The sequence below is a fragment of the Falco naumanni genome, chromosome Z (assembly GCF_017639655.2).
Source record: "Falco naumanni isolate bFalNau1 chromosome Z, bFalNau1.pat, whole genome shotgun sequence".
NCBI lineage: Eukaryota > Metazoa > Chordata > Aves > Falconiformes > Falconidae > Falco > Falco naumanni.
This window is the reverse complement of record NC_054080.1, coordinates 62,878,255-62,900,122: the sequence shown is the minus strand read 5'-3', so window position 1 is coordinate 62,900,122 and position 21,868 is coordinate 62,878,255. Positions and strand designations below refer to the sequence as shown.

Genomic DNA, 21,868 nt, shown 5'->3' with positions numbered 1-21,868 from the left:
TTCTTCCAGTCTTCCAATTCCCTGTTAAACAGCCTCCCACCAAATGCTTGATCAGGATTGGAAAACCTATCACATTTAAAGAACTTAAAAAGCACGTAACGATCCTTAGTGTTCACAAGCATGGCTACATGCAAGGAGAATAAAGGCCCTAAAAGGCCAACATCCTAACTCCAACCCTAAACAACAGCAGTACTTAAGGAAAGTTACGGTACTATTCAGGGATGTGGTAATGTTCCCCAGAATGCTCTTGCAAAATGCAGTGATTTAAGGCTCATAGATCTTCTGAATAAAAAGCAAATTATTGGATTTAACAGCCTTCAGTGGACTCCAATCAATTCTCAGTTCCATGTTAACTTCCAGCATCTGCATAAACACATGAATTTTGGAAGAGTGAAGCATTTGGACCTATTAACAGGAGAAACGAAAGCTACTCTAACAGATATAAATCTTAGTATGATTGGAACATTTTTTGCCCAAGCTTGGGCTCTGAATCTCTGATCTTAAAAACAATTACTTCAATAATAGCTTTTCCTTTAACAAAAAGGAAGCCCCTTAACTGTCTCAGAACAGCATCAAATATCTCCTAAATACAATACAGTTGATTTCATAAAGTAACTTTGTTGTTTTAATCTCCACAAATTTTGAGAAGCATTAAATTAGTAGTTTTAAAAGCAGCATTTGTTTCAAGATGAAAATCAGCAAAACCACTGATATAAAAATGCATTAAATTACATGTCACAAAAAAATCCCTTTTACTTAGAGAATTGCTGTCTCTAATCTTGAAACAAAATTTGAATAGAGGGCTCCCAAATTAAGCTTACGGTTAAGAGCTATGGGAGGTAGTGTCATGAACAAGTGTTCAGGTTAAGTTGCTTAAAGCAGAGTAGCCCAGAGGAGAGGGCAAGATGTACTACCGCAATGGTCTGTGCTATTATAAGAGCAAGATTTCTTTAATGACATGAATATCCTATACACATGATAATATTAATTAGTGTGCTTTTATTTGCATTCACTGGTGTATATGAAGAAAACCATACAACTCTTTCCTCTGCCACGCCCACCGTGATTATTGTGAGTCCTCACTATCTGGAATTACCTATTTCTACTATTGCTTTCTAGCACGTCTTAACTTTTAGATATATAATCATGATGATGTGCTTCCTAGTCAATATTCATATTGTGTGAGTGTCAGAATAGGCCACATCTTCCTCAGAAAGAAATCACTAACCCTAATTTAGTGAAGGAACAGCGCAGATCTAAGACACTAGGACAACACATTTGTTTATGGCAGCTGCTACTGTCAAGAACACAGATTGCTCAATCTGCTGTCAGTTAAAGCTTTTTCAGTTATGAATCATGATAAAACTTTTTCAGTTATGCATCATTACACTTGCAAAAATCAAATGTCACACAGAATTGCCTAGTGATACAGAATACAAGTAAGAAAAATGCTACCAAATGCTAGGAAAGTAAAAGCAACTACTATGCACATGGTTATACAGGAATTTCTATTAAAATAAGAGGAGTTTGGCAGAAGAGCGATATTTTGCAAAGAAAAATAGGAATTATGCAGGGACCACAACTATTTCATATGGTATAAAATATGGTTGCTTCCACTTCCTTATTTTGCAAAGGTGAAAGTTAAATTCTATTTTTATGAGCCAAATGACTGTTAGAAAGTTTTAATTCAGCTGATTTAGCAGCTCTAGAGCTACATAAATAATACTGGAAACTGAGAGAACAAGAAACTAAAATAAAACCTTTTCAAAAATAAAATTTGCATTGTGGATTCAAGTCTATTTGCCAACATTGTGCCCAAAGAAATGTAGAACTGCCAAGTTATAACCTCTGAAAATAAGTTTTAAAATTGAAATGCTGACAGGCTCTCATTTACAAGAAATGAACTGGCCATTACTAAAAGCAGAAACCAAAGTAACGAGACAGACTAACATTCATACTCTTATTAATAAATTGTATGAAACTAGTATTTCTGTTATTCCTATTTAGATACACCTCATTTTCACACAGCCACTGCAACTCTGTTCAAATTCTCAGCAGCAACTTTTTTTCTTCCCTCAGAAAGGTAGCCAAAAAGGCAAACCTTTGGCTGCAAAATATTATTTGCATTTTAATATGCACAGATCATTTCTCTAGTACAAAATTAAGATTTCTAATAATAAATCTTATCACCTGGGAACAAGAATGGTTGAGCAAAGCAAGTCAGCAAGCCAGTAAAAATAGGTCAAGACCCAAGAATATTTTTAAGCAAATAGCTTAAAGTTTAAAATAATTAGATATTTTAGTAAGGAAACTTAACATCTCCAGGTATTTTACCCAGATAAAAATTGTAGGTGATTTCAAATAATCTGCTTTAAGACAGCAGCCTATTCATGAAAAGCATCCAAAAATCAGTATTTCCCAAATTCGTTCAATGTCACATTTTTTGTTTACATACCTGTAAGAAGCATTTGAGGTTGACCATTCTTAGAGATAGGTTTACAAAGCATATGAACTATGATTTTATTCCAATAGGGCAACAGAATTCTATTTATAAGAAGACATTTTTTTGCTGGCTCCTATTAATTGGTCACCATATGCAGCAAGTACATGAACTTTGAAAGAAGCTGGAAGTGACTTTAATGCTCATCTCAAAATGCTTTCTGATTTGGCCAAATGCCAAAATACTGGAAATCACCATTGGTGTCTAAAACACATTCCTATCATTTTGTAAACAATAAAAACCCCAAGCCTCTCCTGACATAAAAATACTCAAATTAGTCAAATTAGTCATTTTAAGATTAATTAGTAAGTTTTACTGGGTTGAAAGGTGCTAATGGGTCCTTGACAGGAGACATAACAGTGAGTACTACTTGAATACTAATGATAGTGTAGTGTGAACTGTTTCAGAAGTCTCCAAACGGGACATCTGAAAAAACAGATTACTCTCACATAGATTCCGAATGGTTTTATTTTCAGTGTCTGGCCACATCAGCCTTGCAACAGAATGAAATCAGTCACTAGTCAGCACTAATACTTACGTATAAAAAGAATTTTGAAGAACTGAGGAATTTATACCTTCTGACTGATAACACCTAACAAATACAAAAGCTACCACTTGTTTCAGTGGCTTGTGCTTCTCGGGATCAATAAGTGATCTGTGTTCCTATGTTAAAATAAACTGATGCGTCTTTTACCACCTTTCCTTAACCCAAAAGCTCTGATCCCTGTTAAATCCAAGACTAGTATTTTATTACAGTGTAATGGACTTACCACTAAAGGTTTACTTCAAAGTTTCAGCTAGTATTATCATAATACAACACACTTTTGTAAAGTATTAATAAAAAAAACCCCAACACTAAAGGAGGTATGATTGAAAATATATCTGGGTAAATTACTGTTGAGTTTATTAGCAATACTTGCAAATACTTGCTTGTTTTCATAATGAATTAATAGGAATTAGTTTAGCACTGCATAAACAGTACCACTAGTAGAAAGACAAAACTAGATGATGCTTCCTAGTTTCTTCCTCTTGTTAGTGCCCCTCTTTGGTCTTTACTCTGTGTGGTACAGGTCTTAGTCTAGCAGATACTAAGTTTGCTGAAAAATCAGAAATCAGGAAAAAAGTACTGCATGAATCCCTCCGCTTGTGAATATTAGGAGTTAGGTACAGATAGACTGTTCTCCCAGTGGAAAAAGAATGGTAAACCCCAGGTTCTAAGTCTTCTTAGTATGTTAATATTAGTATTTGGAAACAGTATTTATGTTGCTCCATCTATATGTCATGTAGTTTGTCCAAGATTGATTAAAGTTTTATGGAGCAAGCACTGCTTCAGCCCACAGATGGCACCCTGATTTGTCAATTGTTTCCTCCAGAAATGCAAGAGATTTTAGTCCTCACTGAGATGGAAAACTAAAATAACCGAACTGGAAAACATCCTGAACAATCCTGAAAGCCTCCTTTGGAGAGGCTTTATATACTACTCAACCTCACCTTGAAAAAAGAAGTGGTTTTACCCCAGAATTATCAAAAAATACGTAGCAAGCACATTGTGTAGGAAAATCATCAAATCCTCAAAAGCTGTAAGCAGAGGTCACCTGTGCTAACAAAGGACATTTAATGCTGCAGCTCCTGCAGATGTCAGTGGAAGCCAGATGCTTGATGAATGTTGGTGTGCAATTGTTATGTGACTAAAAGTCTCTTAAATAGTAATTTCCACAAAGCCTAATGTAAATCTTTGGAGGCCTTCCATGACAGTCCAGAAGCTGGACAGATGTGTGAATGTTCCTTGGGCATCCTGGGGAGAGTGGGGATGCTCCTGCCTGCCGACTCAGGCTCTTACCTATGTGATGCCAGAGATGGGGGTCTCATTTTTACTGCAGTGGACATCCTCTCTAGAAGGTCACAAAGGACAAGAGGAAAAGTTGCACCAGGGAAGGTTTAGACTGGATAGTAGGAAAAATTTCTCCACTGAAACATTAGAACAGGCTGCCCAGGGAAGTGGTGGAGTCACCATCCCTGGAGGCATTTAAAAGACACGTAGATATGGCACTCAGGGACATGATTTAGTGGTGGATTTGGCAGTGCTAGGTTTACAGTTAGACTCTATGATCTTAGAAGTCTTTTCCAAACTAAATGACTGTGTGATTCTATAGGAAAAAAATACCAGTTTCTTGAAAGACAAACTGAAGATAAAATTATTTGCCAAAGTCATTCTGTCCTAAAAAGGAAATACAAATGAAAGATAGAACAATCACAGAAAGAAGAAGGAGGGTAACGTCATAAGGAACTTTTGTTAGGAGATCTGCTAACAGTAGTTTTTCCATATAATTGACTGACGAATGTGATAGGAATCATGCATTTATTTGTCCAGAACCATAAGATTACATCATAGTAGAATTCACTTTGAATTCTTAAGCTCACTTAGAAATGAAGTGGAAAGAGAATACAGAAATTAAATGTACATTCTAATGTGGGAAGTATTTAACTTTTTAGTAATTACAGTATGAAAATACAATCAGCAGAGATTCCATATATACACAGTTTAATATGCCTAGATGAAAGTTTATATGAGTATACCTTACACGGAAGCAATTACTTACGTTCAGGGCTTCTTTTTTGCCACTGTTTACATTCCACTGTTAAACTTGTCGATAGCATCTTTAACAAGGGAAGCTGCAGAACAAGAATGGAAGCATCTCTTAAGAGTATGTTGAGTTGCATTGGAGTAAAACGAGATAGAAATTTAATTATTAAGTTTATACAGCAGAAAATAAAAGAGCATTTATTGTAATAGACCATTTATTCCTTCTTTAAAAGCCCCCTGCAGAGATCAAGAAACATTTTTATTCTTTTTTTGAAACATGGGAAATCAGGAGGAGTCAGAGTTGGCATTTTTCCCCTCCAAATTCCTCTGTAATATCAATGACCATAACTGAAGATGAGTCACTAGCAGCAATGAAAATATTTCACACCCCAACTCCTCCTTAGGTGCATTGTTGATACACTTTTAAGGTTAAATGGACTGTGCTTGACATGTGATGACCAAACAAAGGACTGGCTTCCAAAAAAAAAAAAAGATTTTACTACTGTCAGCAAAACCACATCTGTGGACTTAACTAAATGCTTAAGAACTAGTGCTCTATCTCACTGTAATCACTGAAAATATAAGAGCAATAAGAAAAGGCACCAGTTCAGAAAACTTTATTAAAAATCCAAAACTAAACAACCATAAATTCTAAAAATTGTACTTATTTTAATATCTTACTATGTTCTGGAGAAATAATATATTCATTACTACTACTCTGCTTCCTGAAACTGAGTACTACACCTATAGTTTTTCTTCAAATAGATTGTAAATTACATATAGATATCACATTACAAGTAATCTGATAAGAAATTAAGCATACATTTAAAATGTAAAAGGTTATGCTGATACGTTCAACCACTCCATAAAAAGCACTGCAGATTGCATTTGTTTTTTCATCAGCTAAAAGAGAAAAATATGCTAAAATCATCAGCCAAGTTCTTATAATAAAAATTTGAAAAATTGACAACTTAAACTTAGCTTTTCACTACTCAACTTTGTAAAGTGCATCTTCAAGAGACAACCTTTTAAAATAAAGGAAAACAAACCCAAACTAAAAGAAACAATCGTAAACCAAACATTTCTTATTTTCTAGATCAGGTAGCATCACCTCTTTCATAATGGAGCACTACTCTTGATAGTACCATCAGCTTATTCTTTGTTCCTTTAAACTTGATAAAAAAGGGTGGATGAAACATTCTGGATATTCCAGTAACTGGACAAAAAGTTAATACTACTATTCAGCAACACCAAACTGAGGACCATCTTTTCAGACACATAAAACAAATATGTACATCAGATGTCTCTCTTATGCCCTATATGCATTCCTAGAAAAATATGCTGCTCAGTAAGCAATCCATTACTTTGATGACCAGAATCAGTCATCAAACTTGAAGGATAAAACCACAAAGAGCACATGTGAGATTACAGTATCGAGATGATTAAGGAATGAATGTTAGTGACAAGGTCAACAGCAAGGAAGAAAACCATTGCTTCTTTGCCGATTACAATGAAAATAGAAGAGTTCCAGCTGGAAGGGACCTACAACTATCATCAAGTCCAACTTCCTGACCACTTCAGGGCTGACCAAAAGTTAAAGCATATTATTGAGGGTGTTATTCAAACACCTCATGAATACTTACAGGCTTGGGGCATTGACAACCTCTCTAGGAAGCCTGTTCGAGTGTTTAATCACCCTCTCAGTAAAGCACTGCTTCCTCAAGTCCAGTTCAAACCTCCCCAGTGCAGGTTTGAACTACTCCAGCACATCCTATCACTGGATACCAGAAGGAAGAGCTCAGCACCTCCCTCCCCACTTCTCCCCCTCAGGAAGCTGGAGAAGCCATGAGGTCATCCCTTGGCCTCCCTTTCTGCAACCCAGACAAATGCTGAGCTCCCAGCTGCTCCTCACACGATGTGCCTTCCAGCAGCCTTGCCGCTCTCCCCTGGACGCATTCAAAGACCTTCACGTGCTGCTTGAACCAGGGGGCCCAGAACTGCGCACAGTGCTCAAGGGGAGGCCACAGCAGCGCTGAATACAACAGCACAGTCACCTCTCCTGACCGGCCGGTGACGCTGTGTTTGGTGCCCCCAGGATGGGGTTTGCCCCCCTGGCTGCCAGGGCCCCGTGCTGCCTCCCGCTGAGCTGCTGTCAGCTGCTGTCAGCCGGCACCCCAGGGCCCGCCCTGCGGGGCTGCTCTCCAGCCACTCGCTCCCGCTCGTTCGTACTTGTGCCGCTCGCTCGTACTTGTGCCGGGTGTTCCTCCATCCTGGCTGCGGAGTCTGGCATCTGCTCTCGTTAAAAGCCATGCCACTGATGATTGCCCAGTGCTCCAGTCTGCCTGCATCCCTCTGCAAGGCCTCTTGCCCCTCAAGTCAACACCACCTCCCAGTGTGGTACCATCAAACTTGGCAATGGCGCATTCAACTCTTGCAGCCAGACTGTTGATAAAAATACCAAACTGGCCCTAGAATTGAGCCCTGAGGAACTCACCAGTAAGATGTAGCCACATTCATACAATCCTTTGAGCCCTGCCATTCAGCCAGTTCTTTGCCCAGCACACCGTATACCTACTCATCTCAGTTAGACAACTTGTCCAGAAGGATGCTGTGAAGGGCACACTCAACAGCCTTCCCAAAATACAGAGAAACTATATCCACTGCCTTCCCTTCATCCACTAGGTGGGTAACTTTACCATAGAAGGATGTCAAACTAGTTAAACAGGACTTTCCCACTGTGAACTTATGCTGACTGTGCATGCTGATTGCATTGATCTTTAAATGCCTTTTAATAGCACCTAGTATGATCTTCTCCATAATTTTTCCTGGTACTGAGGTTAGACTAACAGGTCTGTAGCTTCCTGGGTCGGAAAGTGCTTATATTTGGGCTGCAGTAAGATCCCATAAAAATTGCTGACAGAGGGATACAACATAACCTTTTTCTCTCCTCCCTATTTTCTGTCATGAAGTACAATCTTAATTTAATCTACATTTTTGCAAGTCCATTCAACTCCATGTCTTGCTATGACAGTTATCAAGAAAAGCTCATCTCGGAAGTTTAAGCATTAAATTAAAATGTTATGATGTGCTTCAGTAAAGCTGCAAACAAACAAAACCTTCAGTTTACGTCCAATGAAAATTATATAAAATTTATTTCTACATAGAGGATTTTATTCAGTCCTAAAAGGAGAGAAAGATTGTATTTTATGCATTCAAATATGCACCTTCTTTTATTTATTCTGATTAAATGATATACAGTAATTAAACATCAGAATGTATTCAAGATCTCTGAAGAAAAATGCTCTTTTTGTTAATTATTCAGTTAAGTGTATTGAATTAACCATCTGGCTACTCTTACTGAAGTCACAAAAGATGGAGATTTATAACACCTACATAGTTCACCTAACCAGCCCAATGTTCAACTACTTTCCAAATTTGGGGTCTTCATTTAGAACTTTAATTGTAAAGGTTCCTATTTAGAATTTACAAACAACTAAACAGTAAGCCAGCATTGCCTTTTCAGACGTTCCTCAAAAGCTGAGGGATACACAAGCTTATGTTCATGAACTTGGCATTCACTCAGTTCATTTATAATTCAAGCACATCCGTTTCCTAATGATATCCACCAAGGGGGAGCAACTCTAACTTACGAATACAAAGTTCCAAAGTAAAACTAAAGGGATCCAACACAGAGTTTCACAAATTACACATGCACAAATTAGGAAATAGTTCAAATGCGTATCAAAGTTACATACCCCTCCGTTTTACTGCCTTTGTTAGTCATTCACCAGCTGTGTGGCAGGACTGCATGTAAGCTTTATGCTATACACAAATGTAACTTTTCAGTATTTACTAGACATGCACTTCAGAATACCTCTTCAAAGTTAGTAAAGAGTAAAGCTGTCAGCTTTAGAAAGTAAGTGGAGACAACATAGTTTCCCTTCTTTTAGTAACACACCATATCTTGACAGAAAACTGTTTTGTGGAGAATAAAAGAATAAAATACGGTCTTACCCTGGTATCTGTTTTTTTCAGTGTTTCTTTTCTTCGAAGCATTAGCTTCTTCTGACACTTGGTAGAAAACAAACAAAACACAATGTTTACCTCCCTTTTGTAAAAGAAACATAATTTTTAAAAATTCCAACAAAAGTTGCTTAACATAGGAATAAGAGTTTTGACTTGGCTCCTACCACATTCCTCAGAGCCTGACCCGGCAAATTAAGAAATATTTTGAAATCATACCACAGGAAAAAAAAGTAGAGCTTCAATTAACTGAAAAGTAGAAAAGTAGCAGCTAACAAAAGATGTATGATTTGAGGAAAAAGGCAAGCTATGAGGGAAAAGTTGATATGGGTAATGACACTGAACAGATGAATGTGAGAAACTAGGAAGAGTATCAAAGACAAGGCTGAACAGGGAAGCTGCTGAGAAGTTAATGTACTTCCTGCTACTATTCTGGCTCTCCAAACAGAGCAATCACATTATAACACACATTTTTAGTTTTACATCATTTAGGGCAATGATCTGTACAGTTCAGAAATGATCTGATTCTCAGAAGTGCACTACATCAGCTGCCATGACTGCAATGGGATGTATATCAAGTCTGAAATTCAGGCCACCACAGAAATCCAAGGCTCAAGCCTGAGACATGCTCCTTCTTGTTTTCTAAGTGTCAGCCATTTAACCTCCCTCAAGACAGGGCAGGGTATACCCTATTTAAACTACTAAGCAGTAGTTTGGAAACCTTGTTGTTCATGTTTTGGAACCAAAACACAACATAGGATTTCTCCAATAAAAACTGCTAATGCTGACACACAATCACTGGAACATAACATCATAAACCACATAACCTAGGAGCTACTTCGGTGACTATTAGTTGTTTAACCTTCTTGCTGAAACATAGATGCATCCAGGATGCAACAATCAAAGTAAAAAAAAAATCTTATGTTTTTATCAGCTTTTAAAAATAATACACATTCTTCCTACACTGCTTTGGGAATGCTGGGAATGAGATACAAGATATGAGAGGTCCTCAATTAAATTAAAAATAATAATCGTTCTAACTTCCTTACTAACCCGAACATTTCAAAAAGAGCAACCTCTGAAATGGTGCCAAACAAAACTTCTATTGATAACTTATTACAGTATTTCAGAAACCTAGACACAGGTTTCCCTGACACTTGTTCAGTATTAAGATAAGTTCACACATAACAACAACAAAAAAATCACACTAGTCTTTTTAAATCTCATTCTGTAAAATTAGTGCACTGTAGTTTGTCTATACTTGATCCTACTTTAAGTTTGGAAGTATTTTTACTTCAGTTTCTGATACTTTTAATGATTTGGAACTACAGCTCAGAACTCAAGCAAATAGTATATAAATACCACATAAAATGGAGTGAAGCAATTAAGACAAAAAATAATTTAGAACATGATTTTTTATCAGACTCAGAAGAACCTTACACTGTGCGTAGCATTCCCTCAGAACTGTTAGAAGTTTCCCTCCTGCAATTTCTTTAAATAAAAGTAACTCCCTCTAAAGTGTTGTTATTAGTATACTGGACCATATATCGATAAAGAGAAAAATTTACTTTGAGGATGTAACTGTCAGTTTGTATGAGAATATGCTAACATCATCATCCTTCCCAGCCTCTTTCTCCTCCCATTCTCTCTCCTTTAATATCTGAAGTACTTCTGAACAGCAGTTGAATCCCACCTTGCATAAGGCTAAAGAGAAAAGGACTGAGTCTCAGCATGCTGGTACTACCAGAACACCAGAAATTGTTTAGGTTTTCCCTAGTTTCAACATGATTTAGTTAAACAGAATAGGAGTATACAACATCAACATACTATAAACAAACCTGGATACTGCAAAGCATTCTTCACCCTTGCCAACATTTCTAACTTTGGCCTTTCTGCTAAACTTTTCTTTTTTTTCCCCATCTTCTTGTTTTGTCACAGCAGTTTCTTTGGAGGGGGTGAGATAAGCATACAGTGAAGGATGAGGAGATGAACAAAAAAATGATGAGGAAAGTTTACAACAAACTTAGTCTATCACTTGTGATTTGCATACCTCTTCCAACTGCGTCCAAATACTTTCACATTCATCCACGATTTCTGTCTTCGCATTTACAGGACAACCTGAGTCGTTGTCGATTATTTCTGATAACCATTCAGCCTATTAACAAGCAAATAGTTACCATTTAGATCTATAATAATTATTAACAGGTTACAGAATCATACCTGCTACTTCAGATCAAATATGTAACACAGCAATCCCTCTGAATCCCAGGTGCTAACTCCCCTGTATTTCTAGATAGCAGTCATCCAGTAATATCAGCTAACTAAATTACTATAGAAAATTCTGAAGATACTAATAATGCTTTTCAAAATTGAATCACAAAGTTCTAAATTTTTGGAACAGCTTTGATTATCTGCAACGGTATTTTTTATTTTTGGTCAACTCTAATAAAGAAAAAATAAGAGAATCTCATATCTACAAAGTCTCACTTTTCTTCCATGTATCCACAAAGTTCTTAAGACAGTTACTTTCACACTGCCTTCCAATAAATGCCCTAATCTATTTATCCTTATGACAATTTGAATTCTGGATCTTTTTGATTGACAAATTAAAGGTTCTGGAGATTACTAGAAAAAAACCCAAAAGAACCTGAAAGATATGCAAGCAATGAAGCATAGAGGGCACCAGGACAGCCAAGAGAAAAAAAATCAACCCAAGTAAAATTGAAAAGTTTGAGAAACACATACACGTTCAGAAATTTAATCTTAGTTAAATAAATAGAGACATGAACAACAACAGCAACTGAGAAGGAAGGTAAAAGTGGAAGGGGTAAAATGGCACCCAAAGGGAAATTTCTATTTTTAAGGTTAAAAAAAAAACAAACCCAAACAAAACAACCAGGAATTTCTTAGAGACACAAGACGCAGGAAACCTTTAAAAATACTTAAATGGATCACTAAGCCCACCAAATACTTAGAGATCCAAAAGTGACATAAAAAATGATAAAAGTTCTAAAGAAGAAATAAACACCTCTGCCTTCTTAATGATGCACAAATTCCTAACTCAACTTTTTATTTGTTTTCAGAAAAAGACAGCATCAGAGAAAATTATGTGGAAAACACAAATGATTTAAAAAGTGAAACAGTCAACTACTATCTGCAAATTCAACTATTTTGTAGCAGAGTGGTTAAGAAAATCTCACTGAACACTGGAAGTATGGTAGAGAACTGAAAGGTAACAATACTACTGAGCCTTCCTGGCAAATCTGTTGCATCAGTAATTACAAACAGAACTCAAGAAAATCTGGATCTGAGAAGGTCTAATGACCATAGTTTTTGCAAAGGAAAATCATCATTATCTTACGAGACTGGGAATGTCTCCATAACATAAAACTAGTTCACATAATTTTAAGACTTCTGAAATGCTCCTGGTTAAATTCCCCACAGAGGGTTAATAAAGAAACTAAGCAGTCTTAAGATGCAATATACTACTTCTTCCCTCAGACCAAAAACTGTCAAGGAGACAACCAAAAAAAAAGCCTGAACAGGTAATTTTCATCATGGCAAAAAAGCTCAGCAGCAGAACTAAGAAAGCCTGAATCAGTTTAAAAAAAAGGGGAGGTTGAGGGGAAAGTGGGGTTGGGGGGGAGAGATATAACCTTTGCAAATTTGGAAGTGGTCTTAGGGCAGAATAAAAAGTCCTATCTCCCGCGTCCTGTCACAATAATATAACCCATCAACATGAAAACATCATATGAAATAAATCTCTAAGTACATAGCCAAAAAAACCCCCCAAAATGTTTATGTGATCATAATGATTTTATTATTGTTGACCTTCAAAATTTCCATGACTGATTCCATGCAAAGTTTCAAAACCTACATATCACAAGGAGATGCTACAGCCCTCTGTACCACAATCGGACTGACTTGTGGTCCCCAACGCTGTGATATCGTAAAGTCAGCCACAGAGAAAAACCATCTATGACTTGATTTGAAGTTTTAGAAGGCAGGCATTCTTTATTACAGCACTGAGAGCATGGTATCATTTTCTGGCAACCCAAATGGACACTGCTATTGAGTGTTGGCAGATCTGTGGGATCACAGGAATTCCAGCTGGCACCAAGGGATTCTTGGGGAAGACCTTCAATCCCCAGACCAGAAGCTCCAAAGCAAAGTGCCCCTGGTAAGACATAAGGCATCCTTTCTGGTCTGGGATACCTGCCCATACGTCAAGGTGAAAGCCCTGCTGGTTTGGGTTATTGAGGGCTCTCCTGGAAACAATCTCTAGTAAATTTCTGCCTGACATACTCAAGTAGATATATATTTTTTTCTGTCTGGTGTAGTGCACTCTGAATATTTTAATATATTTATACACATGTATATTGTTATAAAATTTTAAGTGCGCTAGAAGAAAATGGGCACTGGTCAGTCTAAAGGGTGTATTTTAAAGAAATCTCTGTTGGGATGTATTTTGGCACACTGGGAACAAATAGGGGGTGGTTCTCGGGGAAATGTAACTCAAAGCAACCTAGTTAAATTCTATAATCAGTGGTGGCCGTTGTATAAACTAGATGATGGGGAAAAATAGTCAATGATCAACACTTTGAATTATAACGCAATGTTACAGACCATGCTGTTTTTAAGGCAAGAAAAAAAATGGGACAAGGTTTTCCATGCTGATACGCTTTTCACTTTAAAGAACCACCCTGAATGGCAAAAAGAGTCAGGTATAAATTTACCTCCCAGTGATCCCTTTGTCTTGGCTTTGGAAAAAAGGTAAGAACAGGCTTTGAAAAGGTGCTGCTCTGCTTGTAGTATAGGAGATGCTTAAAATTATATGAACAAAAGAAAGAAGATGATTTAGAGTTAATGGTTGCTCTCCAGCAGAGACTGGGAAAGAGTTCTGATGATGACATTAGTGCTGTGAGCAGAGTAAGTGAAAGTGGTCGCAGGCTGATGATGTTGGTGGCAGGGAAAGTAGCTGTGAATAGGGAGAGCAATTTAGTGGGCAGAAGGGATTAGCCTAATAGCAGGTTGGACATGGGCCAAACAAGGGGAAGTTATAAACCAGGGATCCTCAAACTACAGCCCACGGGCTGGATACGGCCCCCCAGGGTCCTCAATCCAGCCCCCGGTATTTACAGACCCCCCTGCCCCCCCCCGCTGGGGGTTGGGGGGGGAAACCAAGCAGCCGCAGATGACTGCCTGCCACTGCATCCGCGCGCCGGCCCCCTGGTTAAACAGTTTGAGGACGCCTGTTATAAAGGCTCTCCTCTGCCAGGCTGTGGGAAATGAAGGACCCATTACAGTAAGGGTTGCATTTTCAATAACAGACTTTAATAACTGGAAAGTAGCCACTGGAAATTACAGGGACCATCCTGAGAAGGTGGCTAGTGCTTTTGAAAAAATGGTTAAAACACAGGATCCAGACTGGAAGGATATAGAGGTGGTAATACAGGTTTTGTTTGATAGTACTGAGGAGGAGATGATACATTGAGCAGCTAGACGATATGTGGAAGCTCAAGTTAATTCAGGAACTTTACAAGGAACTGTGGAGCATCACTTTTCCTCTGTTGATCCAAACCGGGACCTAAATATGAATGGACCTAAACAATTTTTGACTCAGTATCAGAAATGGATTTTCTTTGGAATTTGAAATGCTATGCCTAAGGCAATAAAACATGCCTAAATTGTACGAGGATAGGCGAGATAGAAAAAAAGTTCTCCACAGATTTCCTGAAGAGAATGAAGGAGGTAGCCCGCAAATATACAGATATTGACTCTGACTCACAAGAGGGACAAAATGAATTAGCCACTCTATTTGTGGGGCAGTCCTCAGATGCTATTAGAAGAAAATTACAAAAATTACAACAACATAATGCTTGAGATTCAGGAAAGTTGTTTTATGTTGCTTGGATTACATATGGAAATAGAGACGGTCAAAAGGAAAAAGTAAATAGTAGACTGGTGGTGGTATTACAGTGTCCTGTTTTTAGCTGGGATGGAGTTAACTTTCTTCTTAGTAGCTAGTACAGTGCTCTGTTTTGGCTATGATGGCTATATGAGAACAATGCTGATAATGCACTGATGTTTTTAGTATACACATTACCCAGCAACAACTAAGTCAAGGATTTTTTGGTTTCTTGGGCCTTGCCAGCTGCCAGAGGGCTGGAGGGGCACAAGAGATGGGAGGGGACACAGCCAGGTCAGCTGACCTGAGCCAGCCAAAGAGGTATTCCATACCATAAGGCATCATGCTTGGTACAGAAACTTGGAGGGTTACCTGGGGGTTGGGGGGTATCGTTGCTCAGGGACTGGCTAGGCATTGATCAGCAGGTGGTGAACAGTTGTACTGTGCATCACTTGTTTTCCTTTCTCCCTTTTCCTTTGGATTTTATCCTTTTCCCCACCTTTCCGTTATAATTGTTATTACCTTTTTATTCTGTTTAAGTTATTAAATTGTTATTATCTCAACCCTCAAGTTTTACATTCCTTTTCCATTCTCCTCCTCACCCCTCCATGTGGCGGGGCATGAGCAAGCATCTGCATGTTGCTTGGTTGCTGGCTGGGGTTAAACCATGATATACAGGAAAATACTAGGATCAGGGGAAGGGGCCAAGGACAGGGCAGACCCCTGAGAGGGGGGGGTCTCTGGCCCAGGCCTCAGCTAGGCGATAATCAATGTGCAAATTGATTATCTGCAAAAGGGATGGACTCTGGAAACAAGAGTGTCCAATTAAGAATCAGACCCGCCCCCCCACACCCTTGCTTCCAGTAAGCAAGGAATGAGGGGAACTGGAGGAGTTTTTCCCAGCAGAACCCTTGGTTAAAGTGAAGCTGAGAAACAAAAAAGTTGAGGTTTTGGTAGATACTGGAGCTACTTACTCTGTTCTGAACACTCTAGAGGGGGAGCTGAGCAACAAGAATATAAGCATTGTTGGTGTGAAAGCATGCATGAAACCACCATTTTTTAACCCTTTAACAATGAAGCTGGGAAAAAGGAGGGGTACTCATCAGTTTTTATATTTGCTGAATTCTCCAAAACCGTTATTAGGGAGAGATCTACTCAAAAAACTGGAAGCACAAATCCAATTTAAAAATGGAGAAACAGAAATTTTAATTCCAGAAACTAAGTATCTCAAGGCAGCAGCTTTGTTATTACAGGGTATATCCCCAGAAAGGATAAAGATACCCTCAGAGGTCAAAGATGCTGTGATTCCTATTGTATGGTCTGGAAAGGTCCCAGAAAAATCCAAAAGGACAAAACCAGTAACAATTGACTTAAAGCCTGGATCATCCCTCGTAGGAATTAAACAGTATCTCCTAAAACTGGAAGCTAGGAATGGGTTGATACCGATAATTCCAAAATTCTTGAAATGCAAATTGTTGGTGGAGTATGAGTTGAAATACAATTATTTTACCAGCCAAAAATACCAATGGTAAATACTGATTAGCACAGGATTTAAAAGCAATAAATCAAATAACTCAAGATATTTATCCTGTAGTAGCAAATCCATACACATTATTAATAACCCTTACAGGGGTGCAGAGATGGTTTACAGTTTTAGATTTAAAGGATGCCTTTTTCTGTATTCCCCTGGACACTGAAAATTAGGAGCTTTTTGTTTTTGAATGGGAAAACACAAAACAAGAAGGAAATTGAAATACGCTTAGACGGTTTTACCACAAGGCTTTAAAAATATCCTAATCATCTTTGGAAATCAGTTGGCAAAGGACTTAGAAATTTGGAGAAAGAAAATGATCAGAGAACAGTACTACAATATGTGGACGATATTCTCATTAAAGGAGAGACTAGGGAACTGTGTCTTTCCATGACTATAAGCCTTCTAAATTTCTTGGGAGTTAGTGGATATCAAGTATCAAAGGAAAAGGCTCAAATTATCCAGGAATCAGTTACATATTTGGGGTCTGAAATCCTGAACGGCCAGAGAAAATTGGGATCTGGATGGAAAGGGGCTATCTGCTGCCTCCCAGAGCCTAAAACTCTCAAGGAACTACAAGCATTTCTCAGAATGGTTGGACGGTGTCAGCTCCGGATAGCCAATTATGGATTATTTGTGAAACCTCTGTATGAGCTACTGAAAATTTCCTACAATGGGTATACTGACTGGACAGAAGAGTGCAAAGCTGTTTTCAAGCAGCTGAAGTGAGCTCTGATGGATGCCCCCCATGCTGGGATTACCTGATTTAACAGACTTTTTACCCATGAGAGAAAAAGTATTGCCTTAGGAGTTCTGGCACAATTTTTAGGGCCTCAGCAGTGAGCTGTAGCTTACTTCTCCAGATGGATAATGTGAGCTCAGGATGGCCTGGATGTCTTATAGCAGTAGCAGCAACTGTGCTACTGATTTAGGAGGCCTGTAAATTCACCATGGAGCAGAAGATTACTGTACATGCACCACACATGGTAATTCACAGTATTAGAACAAAAAGGAGGACATTGCTCGGCCCCTAGCAGAATGTTAAAGTATCAAGTGATATTAATAGAAAAAGATGATGTATGTCTTAAAATTACTTCAGTTATTAACCCTGCCGTGTTTGTTTTGGCTGACCAGGTAGGAGCCCCAGAACACTAACGCAGACTATTGAGGAAGTCTGCTCCAGGTGACTAGATCTCAAGGATACTCTGTCAGAAGAATGAAGATTGGGAACTGTGTAATGATGGCAGCAGCTACATTTGAGAGGGAAAACAGTTATCTGGATATGCTGTAACTACCATCGACAAGGTAATAAAATCACAAGCTTTACCTCCAAAGGTTTCTACTCAGGAAGCTGAACTGATTGCCTTTATGAGGGCACTGGACCTGAGCCAAGTGGAAGTGAGCCAACATATGGACAGGTTCAAAGTATGCCTTTGGAGTGGTTCAGGCACATGGAGCCATTTGAAAAGAGAAGACTATTATCTGCTCAAGGAACTGTGATCAAACATGTGCCTCAGATCCAGGAATTATTAAAGAGCATTCAAAAACCAGCAGCGGTCACAATTATGCATTGCAAAGCACATCACGCATGTAAAACCACTCTGGAATCTGGAAATCAGTTAGCAGACATGGCTGCAAAGAAGGCTGAAGAAAAAGGTATCCTAACTCTATTACCTGAAAAGGAAATAGTCCTGCCAGAAGCACCACCAAAGTATGATAAAGAGGATAATAAGTTAATAACTAAGTTGCAGGCCAAAGAATGGGTAGAGGGATGGGCAGTTACACCCACAGGACAAGTAATTGTTCCACCTGTAGTAATGAGAGAGATAGCCCAGAAGGAGCATAATAAAGTGCATTGGGGAACGGAAAATTTAGTGAACACCTGCAGAAGACAATTATAAGTAGGGCTATGACAGAGATTATCAGATCTGTTACAGGGAGGGGTGAAATATGTCTTAAAAACATCCAAATACTACTACTAAGTTGATCATTTAACTGACCAAAGTAGAAAATTCTCCTGCAAATTATTGGCAAAAAGATTTCACTGAGTTACCCAGAAAAGAAGGATATTGACATATTTTGGTTTGGGTCGATACCTTCACTGGATGGCCTGAAGATTTCCCTTGTTGAACCAACAAGGCAAGGGAGGTAGCCAAAATCCTGTTAAAGGAAATTATTCTCTGGTTTGGTGTACCTTTAGGAATTTCATCAGATAATGGGTCCCATTTTATCACCAGAATCGTAAAACAGTTGAGTAAAATTTTGTTCATAACCTGGGATTACCAGACTCCATAAAGGCCACAATCCAGTGGTAAAGTGGAGTGAATGAGCTACACTCTTAAACAACAGCTAGGAAAAATTTGTTGGGAAGCATCTATGAGTTGGCTTCAGACATTACTTCTGGCATTATTAAGAACGAGAACCTAGCCTCAAGGGAAGGGTAATTTGAGCCCACAGGAACTGTTGTATGGGTGGCCCTATCAGGCTTCACATATACCTTGTGAAACCCATATAATGGGGGAATTAAATTTGAAAACACATGTAGTATCTTTAGGGAGTGTTTTGCAGGAACTTCAGAAGTATGTGACAATGAGTAGACCCTTGGAATGCGATACACCAACTCATCCTTTCCAGCCTGGTCACTGGGTGTATATCAAGTTCTGGAATGCAGGACCTCTGATGGAAAAGTGGAAAGGACCATATCACATCCTTTTAACAACCTATACAGCAGGCAAAGTTTGGGGCAAAGGACCCTGGATACATTATTCAAGAAATAAATGAGCCCCTTCATCATAGACAGCTGAGCAGCTGGTCCCTCTCAAAATAAACAGGATTAATAAATAAGGTTAAATGGGACAAGAGAAAATTAAATATAAGCTGTTAAATCAATAGGCATAGGCATTTGTAGCATGGTACAGTGATTTTCATTTAAGTAGTTACAAAGAAGTTTTTGTTCATCCTTTCATTGACCAGAACAAGCCTCAGTGAAATACAGGAAAATTTGATTATAAAACTGGTGCAAGGTTTCAGAACAATGAGAAATCTAACAAGCATCACAGCTAACTCTACCAGTAACCCTAGATTTACTGACCTTATACCCCACATGGGGACAGAAACCAATCAAATCTAAATATCGGGGGAAAATTAAAAGAGCTCAAAATGCAGAAGAGCCATGGAATGGACCCTCCAGCTCAGCACCAGTGAATTGAGGACTTCAGAGCTTTATTTTATCTGGCACTAGAGAATAGATACTTGCTAGAAAATTTAACACGGCAAGTCGAAACACTAGCTAAAGGAACTGAAAGAGGATTCAAACTGATAGGAGAACAAGTACAAGCAAATACCAAAAGTACTTTACAGAAACGGATGGCATAACATTTACTACTAGCTAAAGAACATGGAGTATATGGGTACTTAAATTAGACAATGAACACTGTTGCTTACATATCCCAAATGTTACTGGGGATCACCAGAAGCAACTTAATGAGATGCAAAGGCCAGTTGAAGATTATGGCAAACAGCAAAAGGAAGCTAACTTAACAAGCTGCTTCAAAAATTTGGCAGGTGGTCAGCAACTGGATAGCTAGCTAATCTCTTAGAAACTGTAACTATTGTAACAATCACTGTTGTATATTGCTGATAGCATGTAACTGTATAAAATGGAACCTCCCCAGAAAATGAGCAAACATACATGAGGCTTTTAATTTTGAAATGATTCAAAACATCAAAAAAAAAAAGGGGGGGGGGGGTTTATTCTGTTAAGGGAGGGTTGCTGGCTCAGCGAAAGGCTTAAATTCCTGAATTACTAAACCGATTTAGTGTTTAGCTTAAGTTAAACAAATCTGTGCACGTAGTTCAGGCCAAGCTGTTTCTCAAGTCATCAAAAGTGATTAACAAGGACTTCTAATCAAGGGAGTCAACCTTAGGAAACAAAGACCAGATAACAAGAACACCATTATCTAAGTTACCCAGAAAGAAGCCTCCAAGTGAGAAAGTTCTGGCCCCAAGAGGAGACAATTTGATAAGGTGTTGCAACGCACGGAAAATTAGATGAAAGTAGGACAAACGTAATTGCAGCAGTGGGAGATTGCAGCTCCCCCCAGCCCAGAGAGGGAAAACTCACTTGGCGAGCATGCGCAGTTAGTAAAAAAACCAGTAGTGCTATCTGAGGAACCGTACTAGTTTGCATTAGAGGTGAAAAACTTGTAACCAATCCTGTATGTGAACAAAAATGAATATGTGATACAGTATGAATATGCAAATACTCTCCCATATATAGTATGTACCCTTGAGTAACTTGGTGGCCACGCTCGGAGGAAACATTCCCCCATGCTCCTAGTGCTGTAATAAAGCATACATGGCCTTACACAACGGCAAATCAAGTCTTAGAAGGTTTTTCTCCATGACTGACTTTACGGTACCACTGTTAGTTACCTTGTAAAGTATATACATCAAAATGTCATGTTCAGTTGCAGTTTGCAGTTCTCCCTATTTCTGTATGATAAAATTAGGTTTCTTTTTGATGCCGTACCTGAAAAATGAAGGTTTTTTTTTTTCCTGCATGCCATTAATATTAATACTTTCTAGTTTCAACATGCTATTCCTTCTAATTAATAAGTACATAATTAGGTAAAAAATAGAAGAAGGGACAAGCATGCCTTGCAGGCACTATGCCAGCCAAGCAAATATGCAAGCTTTATGGGAAATGTTTCATGTCAACAAACACAAAAAGACCAATTACTGGAACAAAGTCAGAGATGAGAAAGGAATGCAACGGCGGCCTTGGGAAAACTGGTAGGGGGAAAAGACACACAAAAAAACCCCAACAAACCTGACCAACCAAACCACCAAACCGGCAGTTCACCTTAGGAAGGAGAAAAACAGAAGGATACAAACAAGGTCATAAAAGAGGTTAAGACAGGGAGCTGACTAAACTCTGACATACACCCCATACGTACACCAGCACAGAAAACCATGAGAGGGGCGGCTACCCCTCACGGGCCGGGGCTGAGCGGCCCCTTCCCCAGGCGGGCGCGGCCGCAGCCACCAGCCCGCGCTTTTCCCAGCAGCCCCGCGGCCCCAACGGCCGCCCGCCCCGCGCGCCCGCTCGCTCGCCGAAACCCGGGAGTCCCCCTCTGGCCGGCGACACTCGGGGCAGGGGGCAGAGGCCAGAGCCCAGCGCCCAGGCCGGCCCCTCCCGCCCGTTACCATGATGGCTCCCCGTTCTGCTCCGGCCGGCCCGCGCACTCCTCTTCGCGCGCTCCACCGCGTCACTTAGGAAGCGCCCGGCGCGGGGTGTGGTGAGGGCGGGGAGTGGTGCGG

General features: G+C 39.1%; 1 protein-coding gene across 2 annotated transcripts in view; it reads right to left on the bottom strand.

Moving 5' to 3' along the window:
* Positions 1-21,866, bottom strand: part of CENPK (centromere protein K) — a 32,565-nt gene extending 10,699 nt beyond the window's left edge. The window contains exons 1-4 of one of the 2 annotated variants that reach the window (XM_040579324.1): positions 21,755-21,866; positions 11,158-11,262; positions 9,099-9,155; positions 5,101-5,173 (exon numbers count right to left, since the gene is read on the bottom strand). In XM_040579324.1, the coding sequence (XP_040435258.1) occupies positions 5,101-5,173; positions 9,099-9,155; positions 11,158-11,262; positions 21,755-21,757 (238 nt within the window). In that variant the 5' untranslated portion in view covers positions 21,758-21,866. Of the gene's footprint in view, positions 1-5,100; positions 5,174-9,098; positions 9,156-10,945; positions 11,052-11,157; positions 11,263-21,754 lie in introns of those variants that run through there. The other variant, XM_040579325.1, reaches the window with a different exon arrangement.
* Between the last annotated feature and the right edge of the window lie 2 nt (positions 21,867-21,868).